The sequence below is a fragment of the Lipophrys pholis genome, assembly GCF_963383615.2.
Source record: "Lipophrys pholis genome assembly, chromosome: 11".
Taxonomy (NCBI): domain Eukaryota; kingdom Metazoa; phylum Chordata; class Actinopteri; order Blenniiformes; family Blenniidae; genus Lipophrys; species Lipophrys pholis.
In genome coordinates, this window is record NC_137631.1 from 1,190,346 (window position 1) to 1,215,095 (window position 24,750).

At 47.2% G+C, this 24,750-nt stretch overlaps 2 protein-coding genes across 2 annotated transcripts in view; both read left to right on the forward strand.

Annotated features, from left to right (window-relative positions):
* Window positions 1-348: 348 nt before the first annotated feature.
* On the forward strand, window positions 349-15,322 carry LOC308116997 (aminopeptidase Ey-like). The gene is made up of 21 exons (XM_080475577.1): window positions 349-678; window positions 1,427-1,733; window positions 2,969-3,111; window positions 3,242-3,378; window positions 3,731-3,857; window positions 5,023-5,177; window positions 5,292-5,405; window positions 6,359-6,502; window positions 7,793-7,858; window positions 7,967-8,032; window positions 8,836-9,008; window positions 9,090-9,166; window positions 9,480-9,607; window positions 9,843-9,898; window positions 11,607-11,754; window positions 11,846-11,937; window positions 12,017-12,124; window positions 13,072-13,239; window positions 13,314-13,454; window positions 13,583-13,664; window positions 14,641-15,322. Exons 1-21 carry the CDS (start codon window positions 375-377, stop codon window positions 14,932-14,934), a joined length of 3,030 nt encoding a protein of 1,009 aa, XP_080331703.1. The 5' UTR covers window positions 349-374; the 3' UTR covers window positions 14,935-15,322.
* Window positions 15,323-16,739: 1,417 nt separating this feature from the next.
* LOC308116998 (aminopeptidase N-like) overlaps window positions 16,740-24,750 on the forward strand; it is a 12,416-nt gene continuing 4,405 nt past the window's right edge. Inside the window, exons 1-13 of the mRNA XM_080475578.1 lie at window positions 16,740-17,072; window positions 18,271-18,368; window positions 18,446-18,562; window positions 19,199-19,385; window positions 19,817-19,959; window positions 21,225-21,361; window positions 22,605-22,731; window positions 22,856-23,010; window positions 23,105-23,218; window positions 23,296-23,439; window positions 24,074-24,139; window positions 24,307-24,372; window positions 24,476-24,648. Coding sequence (XP_080331704.1) covers window positions 16,936-17,072; window positions 18,271-18,368; window positions 18,446-18,562; window positions 19,199-19,385; window positions 19,817-19,959; window positions 21,225-21,361; window positions 22,605-22,731; window positions 22,856-23,010; window positions 23,105-23,218; window positions 23,296-23,439; window positions 24,074-24,139; window positions 24,307-24,372; window positions 24,476-24,648 — 1,664 coding nt within the window. The 5' untranslated portion in view covers window positions 16,740-16,935. The remainder of the gene's footprint in view (window positions 17,073-18,270; window positions 18,369-18,445; window positions 18,563-19,198; window positions 19,386-19,816; window positions 19,960-21,224; window positions 21,362-22,604; window positions 22,732-22,855; window positions 23,011-23,104; window positions 23,219-23,295; window positions 23,440-24,073; window positions 24,140-24,306; window positions 24,373-24,475; window positions 24,649-24,750) is intronic.

The window sequence follows — 24,750 nt, forward strand, 5'->3', positions numbered from 1 at the left end:
TAATACATTTTATAAATAGTTTAACAGCATTAAAATGAAAAAACTCTTAATTAAGAAAAATTCTCTAAAATATGTTTCAAAGAAAAATAAAACTGTCGTAACGAAATGAACACTTTACAAAAGACGTTTTAAATAGAATACAACTCAGTTACAAAGTAACCTAACAGCATTCAAGTTTTTTTAAAAAGTTGGTCTGATAAAAGAAGCAGGTTTGAAGCAGAGATGCTGTTTTGGAAAGAGTTTTTGTGTTCGCTCTGAGACTCCTTAAAGTTAATGTGTAGCAGTGAGCGGGAGGAGCGACACCACCGGTGGCTTCATATACAGCCTCCGCTGCAGCGCCGCATCCCTTCCAGCCACACGCAGAGAGCGGCGCCATGGGGAAAGGCTTCTACGTCAGCAAGCTGCTGGCCGTCGTGGGCATACTGGTGGCCGTGGCGGCCGTGGCCACCATCATCGCCCTGTCGGTGGTTTACGCGCAGGAGAAGGACAAAAATGGCCAGACAAACGGAGGGAGCACCACCACCACCACCACCAAGCCCCCCGTCACCAGCCCGACCCCCTCAGACAAACCCTGGGACCAGTACCGGCTGCCCAAGAGCCTGATGCCCCACTACTACAACCTGACCCTGTGGCCCCGGCTGACCCCGGACCCCGCCACCAAGCTGTACATCTTCACCGGTGAGGACTGTGTCCAGTGCATTTAGCACTCACACGGCGACAGACCTTTGTGAAATTGTTGTTTAATGATTATGGACATCTGAGTTTACACAGGATTTCCTTGTTTAACGATTATACACTTTAAAGTCCGAATACTGACGATAACCGACTGTTTATGAGCTGAAGCCTGTTCTGAAGCATCGTTTCACCACTTCATTAAACCGCCTGCGATGACTTTTGTAGAAGCAGTCACATTCGCTGGAATGTCGATGGACGGACGTTTCTACTTTGTAAAAAAACAAACCAAACAAAAAACTTTATTTTTGCTTCTGAAAAAACAAGAATCTCGACTTTGATTTTCAACTGTTTCTGAAGCGCATGAGGTTTTTTTTTCTTCTTCAGTGGTCATAATACTCCATACAGACCAGTCTCTATCTGCAACTTGGAGGTTGCAGGTTCAATTCTCAATTTCATGTCGCATCTCGACGTGTCCCTGAGCAAGACTCAACCTACTCCCAATGGACGGGCTCGGTTCTGGAATTCGATGCTTTGATCTCGGGTTTAAAATTCTAAAATATCTCAATGGTAGTCCCTTGTGATTATAATATATTCAGCATAAGTTTTCCAGCTATCTGTTCAGTTATTTCACAATAAATCTCTCAGTAAGCAACGACACAAATTCCCATCCGAGGTGACTGAATCTGCTTTGTTTGGTCTGAAATGATGTTTCCTGAACATTGACCGGCACAGATATAACTCATCATTTCAGGTGAATCCTTTGTGGAGTTTGAATGCCTGGAGGAGACCAACTTCATCCTCATCCACTCCAACAAGCTGAACTACACCGACATGGCGAATGGCCAAAAGGCCATGCTGACCGTCGTGTCCGGTGCAGACAAAGCTCCGGCCATCAGCTCCTCAGGGCTCCAGACCGAGACCCAGTACCTCATCCTGCATCTGGATGGGACACTAACCAAAGGCGCCGTGTACCGCCTGAGCACCGTGTTCAGGGGAGAGCTGGCCGACGACCTGGGGGGCTTCTACCGGAGCGAGTACTTTCAGGACGGAGTGAAGAAGTAAGTGAACAATAATACTGCTGAAGAAACACCTGACAGCTACTGAAAAGGTCTGAAACGTCTGTGATTTATACATGAAAAGGTTTTACAAGTACGAGTACTCCAAGCAGTATCGGACCTGTTGGGACCCGGTGTCAGAATAGAAAAGTGAACCGCGGGTCACTTTTCTACTGTAGAATTCTGACCCGCCTCATGGAGGAGTGACCCATTGAAGAGTGACCTACGTCTCAACACCTTACATGATGAGATGGACGATATAACGTTAAATAAGCTTTGGTCAAAATTCTATAGCATGGAAACGTGAGCTGCGTCTCCTATTTAGTTATAGAAAATAATAAAAGCATATGAATAATAAAAATGTACCTCTCACATGTGTAATCTCAGTAATACACCTTTAGCATTGTTCAGTCTTGAAATTAAATTTTAGGAATTAATTAAAACATTTCTATTTTGTACACAGACTTAATTTATCTGCATGTGATGGGATTTAGTCGTGCCTTAATTTTGAAATTGTATATATGAAAGGAAAGATTAAATAACACACAGAGGCAGTGGCTTATGACATGTAACAAGTAATACTTCTATTAAATATCTACATTAGAATATTCTTATGAGCAAAAGGTAAAGTTTCATATGAGGGGTCAGAATTCTGTATGACACCAGCCTTTGGCCTCCTGGTTCCTCCCGGTTCCTCCAGGTTCCTCCCGGTCCTTTGATCCAGAACTTTGTCGTGTAAAAAAGTCTCAATACAGCGAGACGTTGGACCATTTATTAGGCATCAATAACCAAACCCAAAGTGTGTTGAACTTTCCGACATGGACAGTTTTCTCCTCGCCCCCGACGATGGGTTGGTCTCTCCTGCAATTGGTCGATTTGTTGCTGTTACCAACCGAAACTAGACGGTGTGTGTTGTTTACCTGGAGTAGTTACGGTTCCTCTCATCTCACATGACTCCACTGCTGTTTTCTGTTGGTCTAACTTGGAGTAGCTTTGCAGCTGAGTCAGCATATTGTTTGTAATTCCTTCAGACCCGATGCCGGTATCGGTGCATCTCTAGTTACTACATCATCGGCTTCATTACATTTAAAAAGGTCAAACCTCTCACACTGTTGGCCACGTCCCTACCTCGCCCCGCCACCCCTCAGACTAGTTGGCTCTCAGCCAGATCTTCTCAGCCGTCGTTGAGTGACGTTGCCTCTTTGTCGTCGCCTCTCTGACGGTCCGTTGCTCCTCAGGGTCGTCGCCACCACGCAGATGCAGCCGACAGACGCCAGGAAGGCGTTTCCCTGCTTCGACGAGCCGGCCATGAAGGCCTACTTCAACATCATCCTGATCCACGACCTGGAAACGACGGCTCTGTCCAACGGCAAAGAGCTGGGTCAGTCCCACCTCAGAGACCCTGGATCGGGGTCGCCCCCTCAGGTTCTGAGCTCGGCTCAGTCCGCAGGTCAAACGCCGACCATTAAAGCTGAAGCTTTCTCTGAGGCGTTGCTTTTCTTCTTCTCCAGGAAAAACTGAACTGGAAGTGGAGGGTGTTCGTGTGCAGAGGACGGTTTTCGAGCGGACAGAGAAGATGTCCACGTACCTGCTGGCCTTCATCGTCAGCGACTTCACCTTCATCGAGAACACCATCAACGACGTTGCGGTAAATGAAAGATCAGTTTGCTTCTGACAGGAAGTGCAGGTGGATTCAGGAAGTCAGTGACTTGTCCAGCGAGGGGAGATCAGGAGCCGGACCTCGGGGCCACCTGAGCCGGACCTCGGTGTGCCACCTGAGCCGGACCTTGGTGCCACCTGAGCCGGACCTCGGTGTGCCACCTGAGCCGGACCTCGGTGCCACCTGAGCCGGACCTCGGTGTGCCACCTGAGCCGGACCTCGGTGCCACCTGAGCCGGACCTCGGTGTGCCACCTGAGCCGGACCTCGGTGTGCCACCTGAGCCGGACCTCGGGGCCACCTGAGCCGGACCAGGCTCATCGCCTGCTTTTGTGTTTTCAGATCAGGATTTTCGCCCGCAAGCCGGCGATTGACGCCGGTCAGGGAGCCTACGCCCTGAACAAGACTGGACCCATCCTGAACTTCTTTGAGACGTATTACAACTCCAGCTACCCTCTGCCCAAATCCGGTGAGTCCCACTTCCAACCTCATCCCGTACTTTTAGTTCATTGTGGACAGTTTATCCTGTTTCTGAGTTTATCAGTAGAATTCAGTGAAAAACTGAACTTTATCTGCTTGTTTGAACACTTATTTCATTTTATCTTGTGTAATCACATCGAGTCACACAGATTCAGCCCGTACAGTCTGCAAGAGGAATTATTTAAATTCGTGTGGTACAGTCGTGAGCAGCGTGAAGGCTTCGACGACCCCGACAGCCAGAAATCCTTCAGCATTAAGCTCCTCACCAACCAAATCATCTGTGTTCTCCCCATCTGCACACCACCACGAACACCACTCAGAGACGATGTAGTCCTCATGCCAGGCCTATAGGTGGCGCTGTAACTCTGACACAGAAATACACCAAAAACAGAAGAAGACATTGAGCATTTTTAATGCTCAATGTCTTCATGAAAGCGACGAGCATCAGCAGGCGGGGTTCCAGGACCTCCAACAGGAATCAGCACCTCTGGTTCAGAAACAGGTTGAACTTATTCTTAAACACAAACTGTTCGTATGAAGCTGGAAAACGGATTCATAGGAAAGTTTTAAAAAGCAGAGTCACAAAATGTTTTAAAACCAAAATCACAATGAAGAAAATCTGAGTGTAAAAACCGTCCGGTGGAAGCGAGTTCTCAGAGAAGTCTGGAAGAAGGGAGGGGTTGAACCTCAGCCGTCATCACTTGGTGTTTGTTGGGGTCACGTCCTCATTTTATGGTTCTGCTCTGCAATCTGTGCTTTTATGGACTGAAGCGTCTGATAACGAGTCGCTGGGAGCCATAGAGACTCACTTACCTGCACACTGTCCCTCACAGGAGGCTTGTTGTTTTTCTTTATCTTTGATTCCTCACATCGAATCACTAACAGTTCAATTATTAACACGCTGTGTACCGTCTTTGTTTCTCAGTCTGTGTTTCAGCCGTTGTTTTTTTTTTACTAAGAGCTTCTTTAAGCAACGGCGATTTTAAACTTCCCCTCCCAGCATCCACACATAAAAAATGAAATATTTAGGTTATATAACAGTTCTAATAAAAATGCATGGGTTTTATCCCACCAAGCATTCACTCTTGTACTGGAGTATTTGCAGTATTTGCAGTATGTGCAGTAAACGTTGTGTGACTTGTGTGTGGATCCAGATCAGATCGCTCTGCCGGACTTTAACGCCGGCGCCATGGAGAACTGGGGCCTGATCACCTACAGAGAGACGGCGCTGCTCTACGACCCCGCCTTCTCATCCAACTCCAACAAGGAGAGGATCGCCACCATCATCGCTCACGAGCTGGCGCACATGGTGAGTGTTGACGTTAGGACAAGTTTATGTCTTCTGTTTGTTGTTGTTGTTGTTGTTGTTGTTGTTGTTGTTGTTGTTGTTGTTGTTGTTGACGTTACGTTGTGACCTCTGCAGTGGTTCGGTAACCTGGTGACGCTCCGATGGTGGAACGACTTGTGGCTGAACGAAGGCTTCGCTTCCTACGTGGAATATCTGGGAGCCGACAACGCTGAACCCGACTGGGGCCTGGTGGGTTTCTGCTCACCACCAGATTATACCGGATTATAACAGCTGTCGCTCTGGACCAGTTTCCTCCCACTAAGTCGGGTGTCCAAACTCGGTCCTGGAGGGCCGGCGTCCTGCAGGGTTTAGCTCCTCCCAGTTGCAACACACCTGATTGCAATGAAGAGCTCGTTATTGGGCTTTTTCACGACCTTGGTGATGACATCATCATGAGATTCAGGTAAACTGAAGCAGGGAGGAACTAAAACATGCAGGACAGCGGTCCTCCAGGACCGGGGTAGGACACCTCTGCTCTAAGTGGTGTAACTTCAGATCAAATCCAGATTATAGAGCATCTCCCTCCTCTAACATCCAGATTATAGAGCATCTCCCTCCTCTAACATCCAGATTATAGAGCATATCCCCCTCAAACATCCAGATTATAGAGCATCTTCCCCTCTAACATCCATATTTTAGAGCATCTTCCCCTCTAACGTCCAGATTATAGGGCATCTTCCTCCCCTAACATCCAGATTATAGAGCATTTTCCTCCTCCAACATCCAGATTATAGAGCATCTTCCCCTCTAACATCCAGATTATAGGGCATCTTCCTCCCCTAACATCCAGATTATAGAGCATCTTCCCCTCTAACATCCAGATTATAGGGCATCTTCCTCCCCTAACATCCAGATTATAGAGCATCTTCCCCCCGAACATCCAGATTATAGAGCATCTTCCTCCTCTAAATGATGTCACTTCAGTTGATCTCAGTGGGTGAATCATTCACTAGATTGACACAGCTAATGCTAATGCTAATGCTAACATCACAATCACAGCTGTGTTTCCAACAAAGGACTTTAATCTGATGTAACTGGTTTAATACTCCAGAAGGAAACAGTAACTTCTACTCCTCTGCTGGGGAACTCGGTGATGCGTTCAGGGGATCCACGGTGGTCTGAGTGTCTTTGTCTCTCCGCAGAAAGACCTCATCGTGCTGAACGACGTCCACCGCGTCTTCGCCGTCGACGCTCTGGCGTCGTCTCATCCTCTGTCCTCTAGAGAAGACGCCATCCAGAAACCGGCGCAGATCAGCGAGCTGTTTGACGCCATCTCCTACAGCAAGGTGAGAGTGCAAAGCGCAAGAGAAAACAGGCGGTTCACATCTTCACATGTTCACAAATACACACTGACTAATGACCGCAGATGGAAAGAGGCAATAAAAACAGTAAAACGCCGTGAAGAGAAACACAAAACCACTAAAAGTCAGAACGTTAAACCCAGAAAGAGCTCCAGAGTCACTGAACGACACAACATGACTGTCGGCACTCAGGAAGCAAAGACACGCGACACAGTTATCAAATGACTGAACAAAGGCAAAATGTCCACAGATTAAAAAGTCTGCCTCTTTACAGTGAGCTGAAATGTCCAGGTGGATCTTCAGTGTGTTGAGGTGAGCTTCAGAGAGCAGGTAGACACACGCCTGGAAACGTTCACGCTTCCTTTACAAGACGTGAAAACGTCGATTCAGAGAAGTTCTGCGTTTACATGGCATGCGTGACTGGCTCAACGTTTCCACGTTGAGCCAGTCATATCATGCAATATTCACGTTCTAATTGTTAATAGTAAGAATAATGACGTCCCAGAAGTGAAGACAGTCTGTCCTCTCTGTCCCTGGCTTGTTTCAGCTTTTAAAAAGTGTGTTGCTCCAAGCAGCCAATCAGAAATCAAACCCTATATAGTGTCATCGGGGATTTAGCCAATCCCAATCAAGGTAGGCCCTCCCTTTGACTCCTCCCACAATTAGGCAGCTCTGCTCTGGCACATGGCACCACGAGAGGAAGTACTTCCTCCTCTTCCCAAGATGGGCATGTGTGGGCGGAGCCAGTCCAGCTCACACAGACACAGCAGATTCTGAATGCAGCTCCTATGATCCAATATTCAAATGAGGAAAATCAAAGGAGGAGCTAGAAACTTAGAATACTGAAGGTTTCTGGACCAACCAGACCAGGAGGAGGAGGAGAACAGGAGGAGGAGGAGAACAGGAGGAGGAGGAGAACAGGAGGAGGAGGAGGAGAACAGGAGGAACAGAAGGAGGAGATGAACATGAGGAGGAGGAGGAGGAGGAGGACAGGAGGAACAGGAGGAACAGGAGGAGGAGATGAACATGAGGAACAGGAGGAGGAGGAGGAGGAGAACAGGAGGAACAGAAGGAGGAGATGAACATGAGGAGGAGGAGGAGGACAGGAGGAACAGGAGGAGGAGATGAACATGAGGAACAGGAGGAGAACAGGAGGAACAGGAGGAGGAGATGAACATGAGGAACAGGAGGAGGAGATGAACATGAGGACAGGAGAACTTTAAAACATTTTTAAAAATCTTTGAACATGACTGTAATGTGTCTGTCTGTCCACAGGGGGCGTCAGTCCTCAGGATGCTGTCTGACTTCTTGACGGAACCGGTCTTCACTAAGGGTTTGCAGGTGAGAAGCTGTGGTTGATACAAACATTCTGGTGTGGAAGAGTCTGGGTTTTATTCTGCTGATCCGTCTTGGTGAGAAACCTTCACATGTCTGATCTTCGCTCTGCAGACGTATCTGGAAGAGTTTAAGTACGGGAACGCCGTCTACACCGACCTGTGGAAACATCTGCAACAGGTATGAGGGCACCTCCTCCAATCTGAGCGTGAGGCTCACACCTTCATCTGGAACACACAACAAACACACGACATGACCACAAAGACAAACAAAATAAACAAAAACTAAATGGTGAGAGACAAACCGCTAATAAACTGTGAAACAAGATGACGGGAACAATAACGAGACACAAAAGAACATGACAAACCTAGAGCTACACTTGGTAGAGTGCAGGACTTTCCCAACGCCACTTGTTTGTGGAACTGAGTTAGCGTCGCTAGCGCCGTTAGCTCAGGTAGCTACATCACTGTTTGAAACACTGAGCAGGAAGCGTCTCCTTTGATCTCCTTTGATCTCTATGAGGTGCCTCTCTCATCTGCTTTGTACGGGACATTTTTTCACAGTTTTTTGGGGGATTTAATTGGAAACGATTAGTCGTTAACGTCCCAAAATCTACCGGATTGGTCCTCAATGATGACAAATCATCCCTGGAGAGTTCATGTAATTTGGGTCGGTAGTTTTTATGAAAAGTTGCTAAAATGCATATAAGCCAATAAAAAAAAATCTCAGAGACACAAATGATGAGTAACACACACAAGAGGACCTCAGAGACACAAAATGAAGACAAAGAGACACAACACGACTACTCTGTGACACACAAAGACCACGGCGCCGCTCAACAGAACAAAAGTGACCAGAAACACAAAACACAGAAAACAGGTTCTGATCACGACAGACAGGAAGGCTCCGTGTGGACTGAATAGATGGAGACGGTCTGGTGGGTTTGTGTGACCGTGTTTGTTTGTGTGTGTGTTTGTCCGCAGGCCGTAGGATCCAGCGACGTCGTCCTCCCCGACACCGTCACCAACATCATGAACACCTGGGTGCTGCAGATGGGATTCCCCGTGGTCACTGTCAACACCACGACCGGCACCGTGTCCCAGCAGCACTTCTTGCTCAACCCCGACTCTGAAGTCACCACCGAGTCCGAGTTTAAGTATGTACACACACACACACACACACACACACACACACACTGATGTGACGGACCATGTTGAACTGAGTGTCTCTGCTGCAGCTACACCTGGATCGTTCCCATGAAATGGATGAAGGCTGGAGTCACACAGCCGCCCCAGTGGTTAACCTCCAAAACAGGTGAACAAGTTATAATAAATAAAAAAAACATATTTAGAGATTCTTTACTCAATACTCACATAAACATCGTGGTTCACAACACAAACACCACGATGGAACGTTCTTTACCCTTGGTGAAAGAAGAAAAATACTACGTGTTTGAAACCCCGTTTTTGTCTGATGCTGCTGATTTAATTTGCTATTAAAAACACACGAGCAGCATTTCAGGATGTGAGAAACTTCGTATGCAGACTTTACATACGTGTTTGACACAAGAAGACAGGATGAATCTAAAGTTATGTCAGAATCACAGGAGCTTCTGGTTCGTCTACAGAAACGGTTGACGCGATGAAGACTGCCGACCCGGTACTGGTGAACCTGAACGTGGTGGGATACTACCGGGTCAACTACAACGAAGAGAACTGGGACCGCCTGCTGAACATCCTGAACACCAGTCACTCGGTAAACATTATACATATAGTAACATGTTATTATCTACTGGTTTCATGTTTATTAAACCACCGCGTGTGTGTGTGTGTGTGTGTGTGTGTGTGTGTGTGTGTGTGTGTGTTTGTGTGTGTGTGTGTGTGTGTGTGTGTGTGTGTGTGTGTGTGTGTGTGTGTGTGTGTGTGTGTGTGTGTGTGTGTGTGTGTGTGTGTGTGTGTGTGTGTGTGTGTGTGTGTTTTCCTTTTTAAAGCACATTGGTTCAATCAACAGAGCTCAGTTGGTGGACGACGCCTTCAACCTGGCCAGGTGAGTCCAGACATTCATCTCCGCTGTTGCGGTTAGCTTCAGAGCTAAAGATGCTTCATCACGCTGGGAGGGGGAGGGGTCACGAGACAGGAACCAGAACCCAAACGGACTGGAGACGGACAAAACAGAGAGACAAAGTTTCCACGGCAACGACTTCAAGTGAAAACTTGCATTTTGGTGTCTGTTTACACCACAATTCTTCAATTTCCCTCAAGATTATCTATCTATCTATATATCTATCTATCCATCCATCCATCCATCCAGCCCTCCCTCCCTCCCTCTCTCTCCATCCATCCATCCATCCCTCCCTCCCTCCCTCTCTCTCTCTCTCCATCCATCCATCCATCCATCCAGCCCTCCCTCCCTCCCTCTCTCTCCATCCATCCATCCATCCCTCCCTCCCTCTCTCTCTCTCTCTCTCTCCATCCATCCCTCCCTCCCTCCCTCCCTCTCTCTCTCTCTCTCTCTCTCTCTCCATCCATCACTCCCTCCCTCGCTCTCTCTCTCTCTCTCCATCCATCCCTCCCTCTCTCTCTCTCTCTCTCTCTCCATCCATCCATCCCTCCCTCCCTCTCTCTCTCTCTCCATCCATCCCTCCCTCCCTCTCTCTCTCTCTCTCTCTCTCTCTCTCTCTCTCTCCATCCATCCATCCCTCCCTCTCTCTCTCTCTCCATCCATCCATCCCTCCCTCCCTCCCTCCCTCCATCCTTCTATCTATCTATCCATTCATCCCTCCCTCGCTCTCTCTCTCTCTATCTAGACCGTGGTAAATAGTTTATCAGTCCATACAAAGGTCCATGTTCTGCCATTGTTAAAGTTTACACGGTGTTATTTTCTACACACGAATCTGTTTGGTTTCATTAAGAACCACCAGCGCCCACTAGTGGCCCAACATGAGAGCTACACTGTTGCTGTGGACGGGCATCGTTTTCAGAACGTTGACGTGTAAACGGGAAACTTTTCTAAAAATGAAAAACGAGGCGTTTTCACTCGAAACCCTGTCGTGTATACGGAGCCGGAAAAAACCTCAGCGAGCAAAACTCGACAAAAACCCCCACAAGCAACTATAAAACTAGAGCTACGCTCGGTAGAGTGCAGACCAACGCCACGTTTGTTTGAAAAACCGAGTTAGCGTCACTAGCATGTTAGCCGTTAGCTTATATCGATGCTAACTAGTTAGGTCAGTTGGCTACATCACTGTGAATCACTGAGCAGGGAGCGTCTCCATGGCAACAGACACTGATCTCCTCCATGAGGTACCTCTCTCATCCGCTTGGTCTGGGATATTTGTTGGAAGTTTTTTTGGGGATTTATTCTGAAACATTTAGTCGTTAAAATCTAATCTGTTTGTCCTCGATGGTGAGAAATCATCCCTGAAGATTTCATGTAACTCGAGTTTGTAGTTTTCGTGAAAACTTGGTAAAATACATACATATAAACTAATGAATCAATGACTAGATAAACGCCGATGGAAGCAGAACCTTCTGGCCCAACTTCGGTTGGCGAACCTGATGAAGGGAAAATCGACTTAAAAAAGCCTCAAAGACACAAAACTGCCCCCGAGGTTTTAGAATCCAACATCAACAGACGTAAAATCAATAGAACCAAGAGGTGAAATCTCGTCGGTCTACAACACAAACAGGTCGTGACCGTTTCTCCTGACGACTGCAGAAATGCCGGACTTCCTGTTTGTCTCTCGTCGCCACAGAGCGAAGATCATCCCCACCGTCCGAGCCCTCAGCACCACCCAGTACCTGATAAGCGAGAGGGAGTACATGCCGTGGCAGTCGGCCATCAACAACCTGGACTTCTTCTACCTCATGTTCGACCGTACGGAGGTCTACGGCCCGATGCAGGTACTCTTCCACCGTCCTGCCAGGGACACCAGGGACACCGGGGAACCACCTCACCGGCCTGGCACTCATGTTTCATGTCATTCGTCCTCAGAAATACCTGCAGGGTCAGGTCAGCCCACTGTTCAAACACTTCATGGACACCACTGACAACTTTCAAAAGGTTCCTGCGGGACATCAGGACCAGTGAGTACACACCGACACCTTGGCACATCGTCCATCCAGAGCTCGGAAATCCTGTAAATACTGGTCCTCCCCTGTCCAGGTACACCCAGGTCAACGCCTTCAGCCTGGCCTGCAGGACGGGGCTGAGGGACTGCCAAACCCTCGCCACCGACTTGTTCCAAAAGTGGATGAACACGAGCACAAACAGGTAAGGGGGGGCGCTCCGTTTGAGTCCTCTGGTCCTGGACCGGGTCTGAGTTTCATATCATAGCCCAAGATTTGGTTCACTTCTTCTCCTCTACTTCTTCTTCCTCACTACTTCTTCTCCTCTACTTCTTCTTCTCTACTTCTTCTCCTCTACTTCTTCTCCTCTACTTCTTCTTCCTCACTACTTCTTCTCCTCTACTTCTTCTTCTCTACTTCTTCTCCTCTACTTCTTCTCCTCTACTTCTTCTTCCTCACTACTTCTCTACTTCTTCTCCTCTACTTCTTCTCCTCTACTTCTTCCTCACTACTTCTATACTTCTTCCTCACTACTTCTTCTCCTCTACTTCTTCTTCTCTACTTCTTCTCCTCTACTTCTTCTCCTCTACTTCTTCTTCCTCACTACTTCTCTACTTCTTCTCCTCTACTTCTTCTCCTCTACTTCTTCTTCCTCACTACTTCTCTACTTCTTCTCCTCTACTTCTTCTCCTCTACTTCTTCTCCTCTACTTCTTCTTCCTCACTACTTCTCTACTTCTTCTTCCTCACTACTTCTCTACTTCTTCTTCCTCACTACTTCTCTACTTCTTCTCCTCTACTTCTTCTCCTCTACTTCTTCTTCCTCACTACTTCTCTACTTCTTCTTCCTCACTACTTCTCTACTTCTTCTCCTCTACTTCTTCTCCTCTACTTCTTCTCCTCTACTTCTTCTTCCTCACTACTTCTTCTCCTCTACTTCTTCTCTACTTCTTCCTCACTACTACCCAGAATGCTTTGCACTCTTCCTCTCATCCTCCCCCTGGACTGATGCTTGATGTTTCTGGATCAAACAGGATGTGAACTCGTCCTCAGTGTCCTTTTGATTTTTCAACCACGAGTCACTAGAGGAAGCTGGAGGTCTGTAGAACTACATTAAACAGAACCTGGAAACGGGTGTGTTGTCGTCCCGCAGCATCGAGCCCAACCTGCGCTCCACCGTGTACTGCAACGCCATCGCAGCAGGTGGCGCCGTCGAGTGGGACTTTGCCTGGAAACAGTTTAAAGCCGCCGCGATAGCGAGTGAAGCGGACAAACTTCGCTACGCGCTGTCCTGCACCAAGGAGCCGTGGCTACTCAACAGGTGAGCCTCGGTCGCTCCGGCCAACCGCCGCGGGACTCCGACCGCCACCTGCTCACTCTGCTCCGCCCCCTCAGGTACCTGGAGTACACGCTGGACGTGAACATGATCCGCAAGCAAGACGCCACCTCCACCATCGTCTACATCGCCAGCAACGTGGTGGGTCAGAGCCTGGCCTGGGACTTCGTCAGGGCCCGCTGGTCCTACATCTTCACCGAGTGAGTTCAGGGCGCCGGCTAACGGCGGCGGCCGACAGCGCCGGCTAACGGCGGCAGCGGCCGACAGCGCCGGCTAACGGTGCTTTCACAGGACTTTGTGCTGATGCTGTCTTTGTTTCCGCCCACAGGTACGGCGGTGGATCGTTCTCCTTCTCCAACCTAATTAACGGCGTCAGCGAGCGCTTTTCTACCGAGTTCGAGCTTCAGCAGGTCAGATTTCTACCGCCATCGAATTTACCCAGCGATTACTTGTTTTACATGAGTAACTCAGTTATAGTTACTGGAGTCTCACTTACCTTCGTCCTCGGTGTCGACAGCTGGAAGCTGCAGAGCCGCCGTCTGTCTCTGCTTCTCGCTAATCCCACCATTAGCTTTAGCATGTGTATTAGCCAGATGCTAAATGTTGTTTCATCGTTACTTGTTACGTTTGTTGAGCATAAAAACTGTTAAACAACGATAAAGACTGTTGCTCTGTCAATAGTGTCATCCAGACCTGTTGTCTCCAGTGTAGAGCAGCTCCTTCACAACGTCACTGAACTCTGTTTACCAGTGACACATCAGCTGGACATGAGTATCACAGAGTTAGCTCTCAGATTATCTGACGTGTTATTGACCAACATCAGATTATAGAGCATCTCCCTCCTCTAACATAAGATTATAGAGCATCCCCCTCTTCTAACATCAGATTATAGAGCATCTTACTTATGTAACAACAGATTATAGAGCATCTCCATCCTCTAACATCCAGATTATAGAGTATCTTTCTCCTCTAACATCAGATTATAGAGCGCATTCCTCATCTAACATCAGATTATAGAGCACCTTCCTCTAACATCCAGATTATAGAGCATCTTCCTCGTCTAACATCATATTATAGAGCATCACCCTCCTCTAACATCAGACTATAGAGCATCGTCTTCCTCTAACATCAGATTATAGAGCATCGTCCTCTTCTAACATCAGATTATAGAGCATCACCCTCCTCTAACATCAGATTATAGAGCATCGTCTTCCTCTAACATCAGATTATAGAGCATCGTCTTCCTCTAACATCAGATTATAGAGCATCGCCCTCCTCTAACATCAGATTATAGAGCACCTTCCTCCTCTAACATCAGATTATAGAGCATCTTCCTCCTCTAACATCAGATTATAGAGCTGACCTGGTTGTTTCTGGTCTCTGCAGTTGAAGCAGTTCAAGCTGGATAATGGTGAAGTTGGTTTCGGCTCCGGGACGTTGGCCATTGATCAGTCGATCGAGAGATCGATGGGGAACATCAAGTGGATCTCTGAGAACAAGAACAGCGTCTTGGAGTGGTTTGAAAAGGCCACCGCCCCCCCCACCAGCGCCCCCCCCCCCTGCCCCCCCCCTCGTAGACCCGTTAAACTGTTTCCCTTTTACATCCTGTTTCCATATTGTTCAACGTTCCGATCGGTTGTGATCCATTATCTAGAGGAGCTTAAGATGTTCTCAGTTTGAAAGAATAAAATCTACAATATTTCATGATATTTATAACGTTTGATAAAAGCATTAAAAAATGACATGTTATGAAACTTCAAGTTAAAGAAAAGTCCAACTACGGCTTATTTTTGTACGTTTGAATCAGTTTGAATGAAATTTCAGGATTCTGATAAATCGCTTCATGTATATTTTATCTGTAGATTTCTTTATTTCTATTGTGTGTATTTAATATTGTCCTGACATTAGGATCCATTCAGACGCTAACGAACGTGTCCTAAGATCAAACTGAAGCTCGTCAAACGGATCCAGAGTCGTTATGAGAAACTTTTAAATTAAAGTTGTGCTTTTGGTTTAAATTGGCAGAAGTTTGAGGATCTGAGGAGAATAAAGTATTTCTTACTGATCTACTGTTGTGTTGTTTTTGTGTGAAAGTCCAACGTCACTGTTGTTTTATTTTGCAAAAACATTTCAGTGTTTAAACACTTTAAGACAATGACAGTGCTAAGCAAACCCGCTGCTCTGCCAGAGCGTCTTCCTCCTCTAACATCGGATTATTGAGCATCACCGTCCAAACATCCACATTATAGAGCATCCTCCTCCCCTAACATCCAGATTATAGAGCCTCTTCCTCCTCTAACATCCAATTATAGAGCATCTTCCTCATCTAACATCCAGATCATAGAGCACCATCCTCTCAATCCAGATTATAGAGCATCTTCCTCCGTCAACATCCAGATTATAGAGCATCTCCCTTCTCTAGCATCCAGATTATAAAGCATCTTCCTCCCCCACCCCAGATTATAGAGCACCCTCCTCCCCTAGCATCAGATTATAGAGCATCTCCCGACACAAATATCCAGATTATAGAGCATCTTCCTCTAACACCCAGATTATAAAGCATCTTCCTCCTCTAACATCAGATTAGAGAGCATCTTCCCCCTCTAACATCCAGATTATAGAGCATGTTCCTCATCTAACATCCACATCATAGAGCACCGTCCTCTTCTCACATCCAGATTATAGAGCATCTTCCCCGTCAACATCCAGATTAGAGAGCATCTTCCTCCTCTAACATCAGATTATAGAGCATCCTCCTCCTCTATCATCAGACTATAGAGCATCCTCCTCCTCCTCTAACATCAGATTATAGAGCACCCTCCCCTCCCTAACATCAGATTATAGAGCATCCTCCTCTAGCATCAGATTATAGAGCATCTTCCTCCTCTAACATCAGATTATAGAGCATCCTCTGAACTGACTGGGTGAATCAAACTGAGCTGCGTCATGCTAACAGCTAATGCTAACACTACCACAGCTGAGTAACAATAAATAAGTAACTAAATAAAGGTTAGTAACTAAACTTTTCATTCATACAAACAATCTGTTTTCTACTCGACAAACTTTCAACAAACTCAAAATCCCAGGAACTTCAACTGGAGCGAAATCCTGAACAATGGAAATAAATATTTAACAAAACATTTTATAAATGTATTTTTATTCCAGATAGAAACTTTATTTTTCTTTGTGTAATATATTTATTATTTATTATATTTATTCATGACGTGTTGAAGGTTTCTTCTCCCCCCGGGGGGATTCTGCTTCATGACTCATCGTCTCTTCATGTCGGTTGGAAACAGACGAGCGTCTGTGTGAGAGCGGCGGGTGAGAAGAGGAGCGTTGACCTTTGACCCTGTGAAGGACACGGGAACAATAAACTGTTGGCATCAGGTCCTTTATGGCTGCTTGGTTGACAGCCTGTCAGATCATTTATCAGCGCCGTGCAGATCCTTATCAGCTGTTCCCACCAGGCCGTCCTCATAAACAACCCATTTATTGGCGGCGGTGACGGTGGGACAAATCCACGCTTCCACTAAACTCTCACTCTCACTTCTGTTTTTCCTCCGATTGACTCGCAGCTTCCACTCCTCCACTCCTCCACTCCTCCACTCCTTCCTTCCTTCTTTCCATCCAGACTCGGTCTCTCAGCCGGTCGTCACCACGCCGCCGGACGCCGCCAGGATGGGGAAATGCTGCAAAGTCAGCACGATGTGCGTCCTCTGTGTGGTCTTGGCCGTGGTTTCCGTGGCAACCATCGTCACGTTGTGGACTGTTGCCCTGACAGGTGGAGGCGATGATGTCACCGCCCTCTGGGACAGGTAGGACAGGAACGTCGGCGTTATCTTCAGGGTCGAAGGTCTGCTAAGAAACAAATAAACAATACCTAAAGAGTCGTTCTCGACGCTACGCGTTTGTCTTTACCTTCGCCAACGAAAGTTGGGCGAGAAGATATTATTTATTTATTTATTTATTTATTTATTTATTTATTTATTTATTTATTTATTTATTTATTTATTTATTTATGTGTTTGTTTATTTACGTGGGGTTTTATTTATTTATTTATTTAATTATTTATCTATTTGTTTGTTTATTTAATTAATTAATTATTTATTTATTTATTTATTTAATTGTTTGTTTGTTTATTTATTGATCTGTTTGCTTGTTTGTTCATGTGTTTGTTTGTATTTTACCATCTTTTGGATTAAACGATGGATCCGAATTGAAATAAAATCTCCAGCGATGATTTGTCATCATCAAAGGATCAAAGCCAGATCAAAGGAGATCAGCGTCGAGCTCTAGTTTTATAGTTGTTTGTTGTCTTTTTGTGGAGTTTTGTTTGCAGTTTTTTCGCCGCGTCGCCACGACAGCGTTCGGAGTAAAAACGCCCCGTTTTTCTTTTAAGAAAAGTTCCCAGTCGACACGGCGACGGCGCTGCTCTCATGTCGGGCCGCTAGTGGGCGTCACACACTAACGGCTATCATGCTAGTGATGCTAACTCGGTTCCACAAACAAATGTGGCGTTGGCGACGAGAAGCGCTCTACCGAGTGTAGCTCTAGTTAAAATAGTAATCATGCCCGTTATTGCATTTTAATATGTGGCGTCCCACAGGGATCTATTCTGAGAACCTTTAATGTGTAATATGTAGGTGTTTCTAGTATATATTTATAGCTTGTAACCGTCATACAGATAAACCAGGCTGTCTGTGTGTATGAATAATAATAATAATAATAATTAATAAAGCTGAATTAATATGCGGCGTACCACAAGGTTCTATTCTAGGACCCTTATTTATGCATATTTTCTTATACCGTTACAACCAACCCAAAGAGCCTAATTACACCTCGGTCCACTCTACACACACACACACACACACCCACACACACACACACACACCCACACACACACACACACACACACACACACACACACACACACACACACACACACACACACACACACACACACACACACACACACACACACACACAGGTCATCGTTCACGTCTGTTCTCTCAGGTATCGTCTCCCGACGTCGTTGGTCCCTGAGAGCTACAGCGTCACCCTGTGGCCTCGTCTGCGCCCCGACCCGACCTCCGACCTCTACACCTTCACAGGTGAGCGACTCACCTGTCAGCTGGGTGTGGAACCTCGTCCTGCCGGTGATACTTCACTCGCTGCTCTTCACCCTCAGGTCAGTCGGCGGTGAGGTTTGATTGCTTGATGGAAACGGACGTGATCCTGATTCACTCCAACAAACTCAACTACACCAAGCTGAACAACGACCACCTCGTCCGGCTCACCGCCACAGGTACAGTACTTCAAACTGTCAGGGAGTACTCAAGGAGTACTCAGCACTGAACATACAATACCTTTGTTGTGCTACATATATTATTTGCAGTTATCACACTGATCCAAATACTTTACAACGGTTATTAGATTAACCAGCCTGAGCAGCTCTATCTAGACAGGAAGATGATTTCTTAGATTAACCAGCCTGAGCAGCTCTATCTAGACAGGAAGATGATTTCTTAGATTAACCAGCCTGAGCAGCTCTATCTAGACAGGAAGATGATTTCCTAGATTAACCAGCCTGAGCAGCTCTATCTAGACAGGAAGATGATTTCTTAGATTAACCAGCCTGAGCAGCTCTATCTAGACAGGAAGATGATTTCATGATTAACCAGCCTGAGCAGCTCTATCTAGACAGGAAGATGATTTCTTAGATTAACCAGCCTGAGCAGCTCTATCTAGACAGGAAGATGATTTCTTAGATTAACCAGCCTGAGCAGCTCTATCTAGACAGGAAGATGATTTCTTAGATTAACCAGCCTGAGCAGCTCTATCTAGACAGGAAGATGATTTCTTAGATTAACCAACCAGTGTGGTTTGTATGTGTGTGTGTGGGAGAAGTGAGTTCCAGATACTTTTGACCTTGTTCCTCCAGACGGTGGCGCTGCTCCAGATATTCTGACCTCCTGGCTGCAGGTGCAGACTCAGTATTTAGTCGTCTACCTGAGGGCGACGTTGACTCCCGGACGGAAGTACGAACTCTACGCCGAGTTCACCGGAGAGCTGGCCGACGACCTGGCGGGTTTCTACCGCAGCGAGTACGAAGAGGACGGAGTCAGGAAGTGAGTTTTCCCCTCCGAGGACGTCCGACTGTCCGCTTCCCGCCGTGACCTCCGTCCGACTCTCCGCTTCCCGCCGTGACCTCCGTCCGACTGTCTGCTTCCCGCTTCCCGCCGTGACCTCCGTCCGACTGTCCGCTTCCCGCTTCCCGCCGTGACCTCCGTCCGACTGTCCGCTTCCCGCCGTGACCTCCGTCCGACTCTCCGCTTCCCGCCGTGACCTCCGCCCGACTTTCCGCTTCCCGCCGTGACCTCCGTCCGACTGTCCGCTTCCCGCTTCCCGCCGTGACCTCCGTCCGACTGTCCGCTTCCCGCCGTGACCTCCGTCCGACTCTCCGCTTCCCGCCGTGACCTCCGTCCGACTCTCCGCTTCCCGCCGTGACCTCCGCCCGACTTTCCGCTTCCCGCCGTGACCTCCGCCCGACTCTCCGCAGGGTCGTCGCCGCCTCGCAGATGCACCCGACTCACGCCAGGAAGGCGTTCCCCTGTTTTGATGAGCCGGCCATGAAAGCGGTTTTCAACGTGACTCTCATTCACCCGCGGGGCAGCGTGGCGCTGTCCAACGGCCTGGAGATCGGTCAGTCCTCCTGCTTCAGCGTTAAAACTTTCATTAAGTTTCAACCCGGTCACATCTGGAGCACCTCACTCAGAAAATACTTCCTATTTCCATACGTCGCTGGAGGGACAGTTTTTCCAAAATAAAATCAGCTTTAATTGTTTTTAACATAATAAAATCTACAGTTTTCCATAGTGACATGTTAGTGAACTGAACACAAACTTTGGGTCGTTTTCACGTTTGACAAAATCAACAAAAAAAACCCACAAAAAGTTCAACATGAAACTTTAACTATAAAAGTTTTTGTGAAACATTTTATCTTTCGCTTTTTAAAGTCCTTCACTATGTTTTCCTTTATTTATTGATTAAAAAAACAAACTTTGCTTCATCTTCTTATTGTGTTTCCTGCTTCCTGCAGGGCTCCTGTCATTACCACGACCACCACTAGGGGGAGACACAAATCCGACCTTATGACTTCAATAGTGTCGTTGAGCCAATCCTCATATCATATGATGGGATCATATCTTTCCATGAGCCTCGTCATATTTGAACGAGGTTCCTAAACCCCTTGTTGGGCCGCCAGAGAAAACTGCAGGATTTAAGGCTTTGATTCCTCTCAGATTATTGAGATTAGATTCAAACATGTCAAAACGGAATAAGACTCTAAGCCTGTGATCCAGGTGCGAATTAGAAAATCAACATTTGTGTTTATTCCGGAAACACTGAAGCTAAGATTTATTACCAAGGAATCCAACATGAGAAAGTGTCTTTGCATGAGAAATAATCTAATCTAATAATCCCCACCTCCTTTTCCTCCTCATTCATCTGCATCCGCCTACATTGCTCCTGTCATTATTACTGCCACCACTAGAGGGAGACCTATCATCAATCGTCCTTGAGGGGAACCTGCGAATCCACATTCATGCTTTAATATCAAACTCAGTTTGTCTAATAACATCGGAAGAATCTAATTTAAACACTAACTATGATCTGAAGCCCCCTTCAGGCCGTCAGGAGGAAAACATCGCACTTTCAGCTCCGATAATTACAATTTCTATTTGTAATTTTTGTTTTATTTGAAGAAGAAAGTGAACTCTTGTCTCTTGAATATAGTTTCTTCTGCTGGTGTTGTTCTTGTGACGACCACTAGGGGACCACTTCATGCTGACCTTTGGGTTTTACTACATGTTGTTATGACGTTACATTAGCCAGATTAGCATTAGCGGCTAGTTCACATTTGTCAGGAATGTCGACTCTCGGTCACTTTTTCTGTCTGTGGTCCTCAGACGTCGTTAACGTCACAGTTAAAGGAGAAAACGTGACCCGGACCACGTTTGAGAGCACGAAGAAGATGTCCAGCTACCTGCTGGCCCTCGTCGTCTCCGACTACGGACACCTGCGAGCAGAACCCGGGGACACTCTGGTGAGGCCCCGCCTCCACCACGACGTCTCAAGTGAAAACGGAGACTTTCTGCGTTTTCGTTTTGAGAAAGTTTGACGTTTACAGACATTTTGAAAACAATGTCCAACGGCGTCGTTGATGTTATATAACAGGTAGAACTATCGCCCCGATCCAAACACCTTCCAACACAACCAGAACCAGCCTGAGCAGCGCTTCCCCGACACAAACACAAACAGAACGACCAATAAACAAATAAACAAATATACAAAGAAAAATAACGACACATCCAGAAGTGAATGATTACGACATTTTGAAGAATTACGGCAGAAAAAAAGCAACGTGGAGACGAACGTTTCTAGAAAGTGTCGTTTTCCCCTCATTTCCACGGAGACGGAGCGTTTCCATAAAGTTGCACCGGAGCCATTCTCCGCTGCCGCGTGAACAGACTCCCCAGAACTCAACAGGACGTTTTGCGCCTTCACTTGAAAACATCGTCGCTGTGAAACTAAAACGTTGTTTTAAAAACGTCTCGCGGGATTTGGGCTGTGACCAGGGTTGCCAGATCTTGTGGGAGAAACGAGTAACCAGGCTTCCGAAAACAAGAGACGTTTTCTCAAAGTTGAACCGAAATAAAAATTAAATGCACATAAATAAACAAAATAGATAAATGTATAGAATTAACTAGAGCTACACTCGGTAGAGCGCAGTTTTTCGCCAACGCCACATTTGTTTGTAGAATTAGCACCGCTAGCATGATAGCCACTAGCTCATGTCGATGCTAACTAGCCTGTCAAGTAGCTACATCACTGTGAAACATTGAGCAGGGAGCGTCTCCATGGCAACAGACACTGATCTCCTTTGATCTCCTCCATGAGGTACCTCTCTCATCCACTTTGTATTGGACGTTTTCTTTAGCAGTTTTTTGTGGATTTATTCAGAAACAATCGTTAACGTCCTAAAATCTAATGGATTGGTCCTTGATGATGACAAATCATCCGTGAAGTTTTTGCAAAAAGTTGATCAAATACATAGAAACCAATGAAATAATAAATAAATAAATAAATAAATACACACAGTTGAAAACAAACCCTTCTTGGCCCAGCTCCCTTGCGAGGGTAAAAATGAACTTCTTTACTAACCAGCATCAAAACAGATGCGTTTTGAACGTCCGTAAATAGAATTTAGTTTCCACGGCAACGGATTCAAGTGAAATGGCGAGCCTCTGGTCGTGTTTCGCTCTCAGAGTGTGACGTTGTGTCTTCAGATCCGAGTTTGGGCTCGGAGGAAGTTCATCGACCAGGGTCAGGGGGACTACGCTCTGAACGTGACCGGACCCATCCTGGACTTCTTCCAGCGGTACTACAACATCTCCTATCCTCTGAGCAAGTCCGGTAAGAAAATGTTCTGTATTTCAACATTACTCTGGTTTTATTTATTTATTGATTCCTGTTCTGAGAGTCACACGGAGGTTTTCCTGTGGTCCTGGATCCACTTCCTGTTCTGGTTTCCTCTCAGATCAAATCGCTCTGCCGGACTTTTACTTCGGCGCCATGGAGAACTGGGGCCTGGTGACGTACCGAGAGACCAACCTCCTGTACGACCCGCTGACGTCCTCCAACCAGAACAAGGAGACCACCGTCACCATCATCGCCCACGAGCTGGCGCACATGGTGAGCGGTCCGACTGTCGGGTGTCCGAATTGCCGGTTGGCCGGCGGCGCCGCCCACTGACACCCCCCGCCCCCCCTCCCACCTTGTGCTGCAGTGGTTCGGGAACCTGGTGACGCTGCGGTGGTGGAACGAGGTGTGGCTGAACGAGGGCTTTGCTTCGTATGTGGCGTACCTCGGCGCCGACCACGCCGAGCCAGCCTGGAACTTGGTGAGAGACAGAGGGAAGGCGTCGGGACTTCCTGTCACGAATGGCGTCGCGGTGACGCGTTTGTTCGTCCGTTTCAGAAAGATTTGATCGTCCTGGACGACGTCCAGAGGGTGTTTGCAGTGGACGCCCTGACCTCGTCTCATCCTCTGTCCTCCAGAGAAGAAGACATTGTTCTGCCACATCAGATCAGCGAGCAGTTCGACGTCATCTCGTACAGCAAGGTGGACGCTCTCAGACTGGCGCTCTACCGTACTTTACACATCGTGTGAACGCAGATCGCTTTGGTCCGGCCTGCGGTTCCATTTATACGTTCAAGGGTTCACGTCGGTACGTGTTCCTTAACGTAAGGGAACGATCCAGAAAGTATTGACGGTGTTCTCCTCCCTTCCCAGAGACGTTCATGTCTGTCTCCGGGGGTTCTGAGCCGTCTGGCGCTCAGTCAGCAGCCATTGTTGAGCAATCTGATCAATCACAGCTGGTTACTTTCTACTGCCTCAATTATTGACTGATCTGTATGTATTTTACCAATTTACTCAAAAACTATTAACCCGAATTACATGAAATCTTCAGGGATGATTTGTCATCATCCAAGAACCGATCCATTAGATTTTGGGACGTTAACGACAAACCGTCTTTGAATGAATCCCCAAAAACTATGAAAAAATATCCCCTTACAAAGTGGATGAGAGGCACCGCATTGTTGCCATGGAGACGCTCAGTGTTTCACAGTGATGTAGCTACCTGACAGGCTAGTTAGCATGAGCTAACGGCTAACATGCTAGTGATTGCCGTCACACCCCTTCACTCCCCGTCACTCGCCGTCTTGATGAAACAGAGGTGTGTGTTTGTCGTCAGGGCGCCGCCGTCCTCAGGATGCTGTCAGACTTCCTGTCCGAGTCGGTCTTCGTCCAGGGACTCAACGTGAGTAACTTCCTGTGTGGCTGAGGTCAGGTGACCTCTTTCAGCAGGTAATCTGAGTACAGCCAGATTCTGAGTTGTCGAGGCCTCGGAGGTGCGTCTTGGCGTGGCGTCCGGCGCGGGAGCCGGTCGGTCGGAGGTCGTGTTGACTGTGATTGTTTGTCCTGCAGAGATACCTGAACCACTTCGCCGAGAGCAACACGATCGGCAGCGACCTGTGGCGACACCTGCAGACGGTAAGACGCCGTGGCGTGACGTTGGCCCCGCCTCCCTCTGTCCACTGTGAACCCTGGAACCAAGATGGAGGTCTGAGTAGAAACCACTGTTCTCTCCGTCCAGGCGGTGGAGGAGAACCAGCTTCCACTTCCTGCTTCGGTTGATGACATCATGAAGCCCTGGGTGCTGCAGATGGGCTTCCCCGTGGTTACCATAGATACCAGCAGCGGCGTCATTTCCCAGCAGCACTTTCTGCTCGACCCCGAGTCCAGCGTCACCGTCCAGTCTCCCTACAAGTACGACAACCATACGCAACACAACACACAATACACAACATATAACATAGGTACATGATATATGACACAAGTACAGAACACAACTTGTAACACAAGTACACA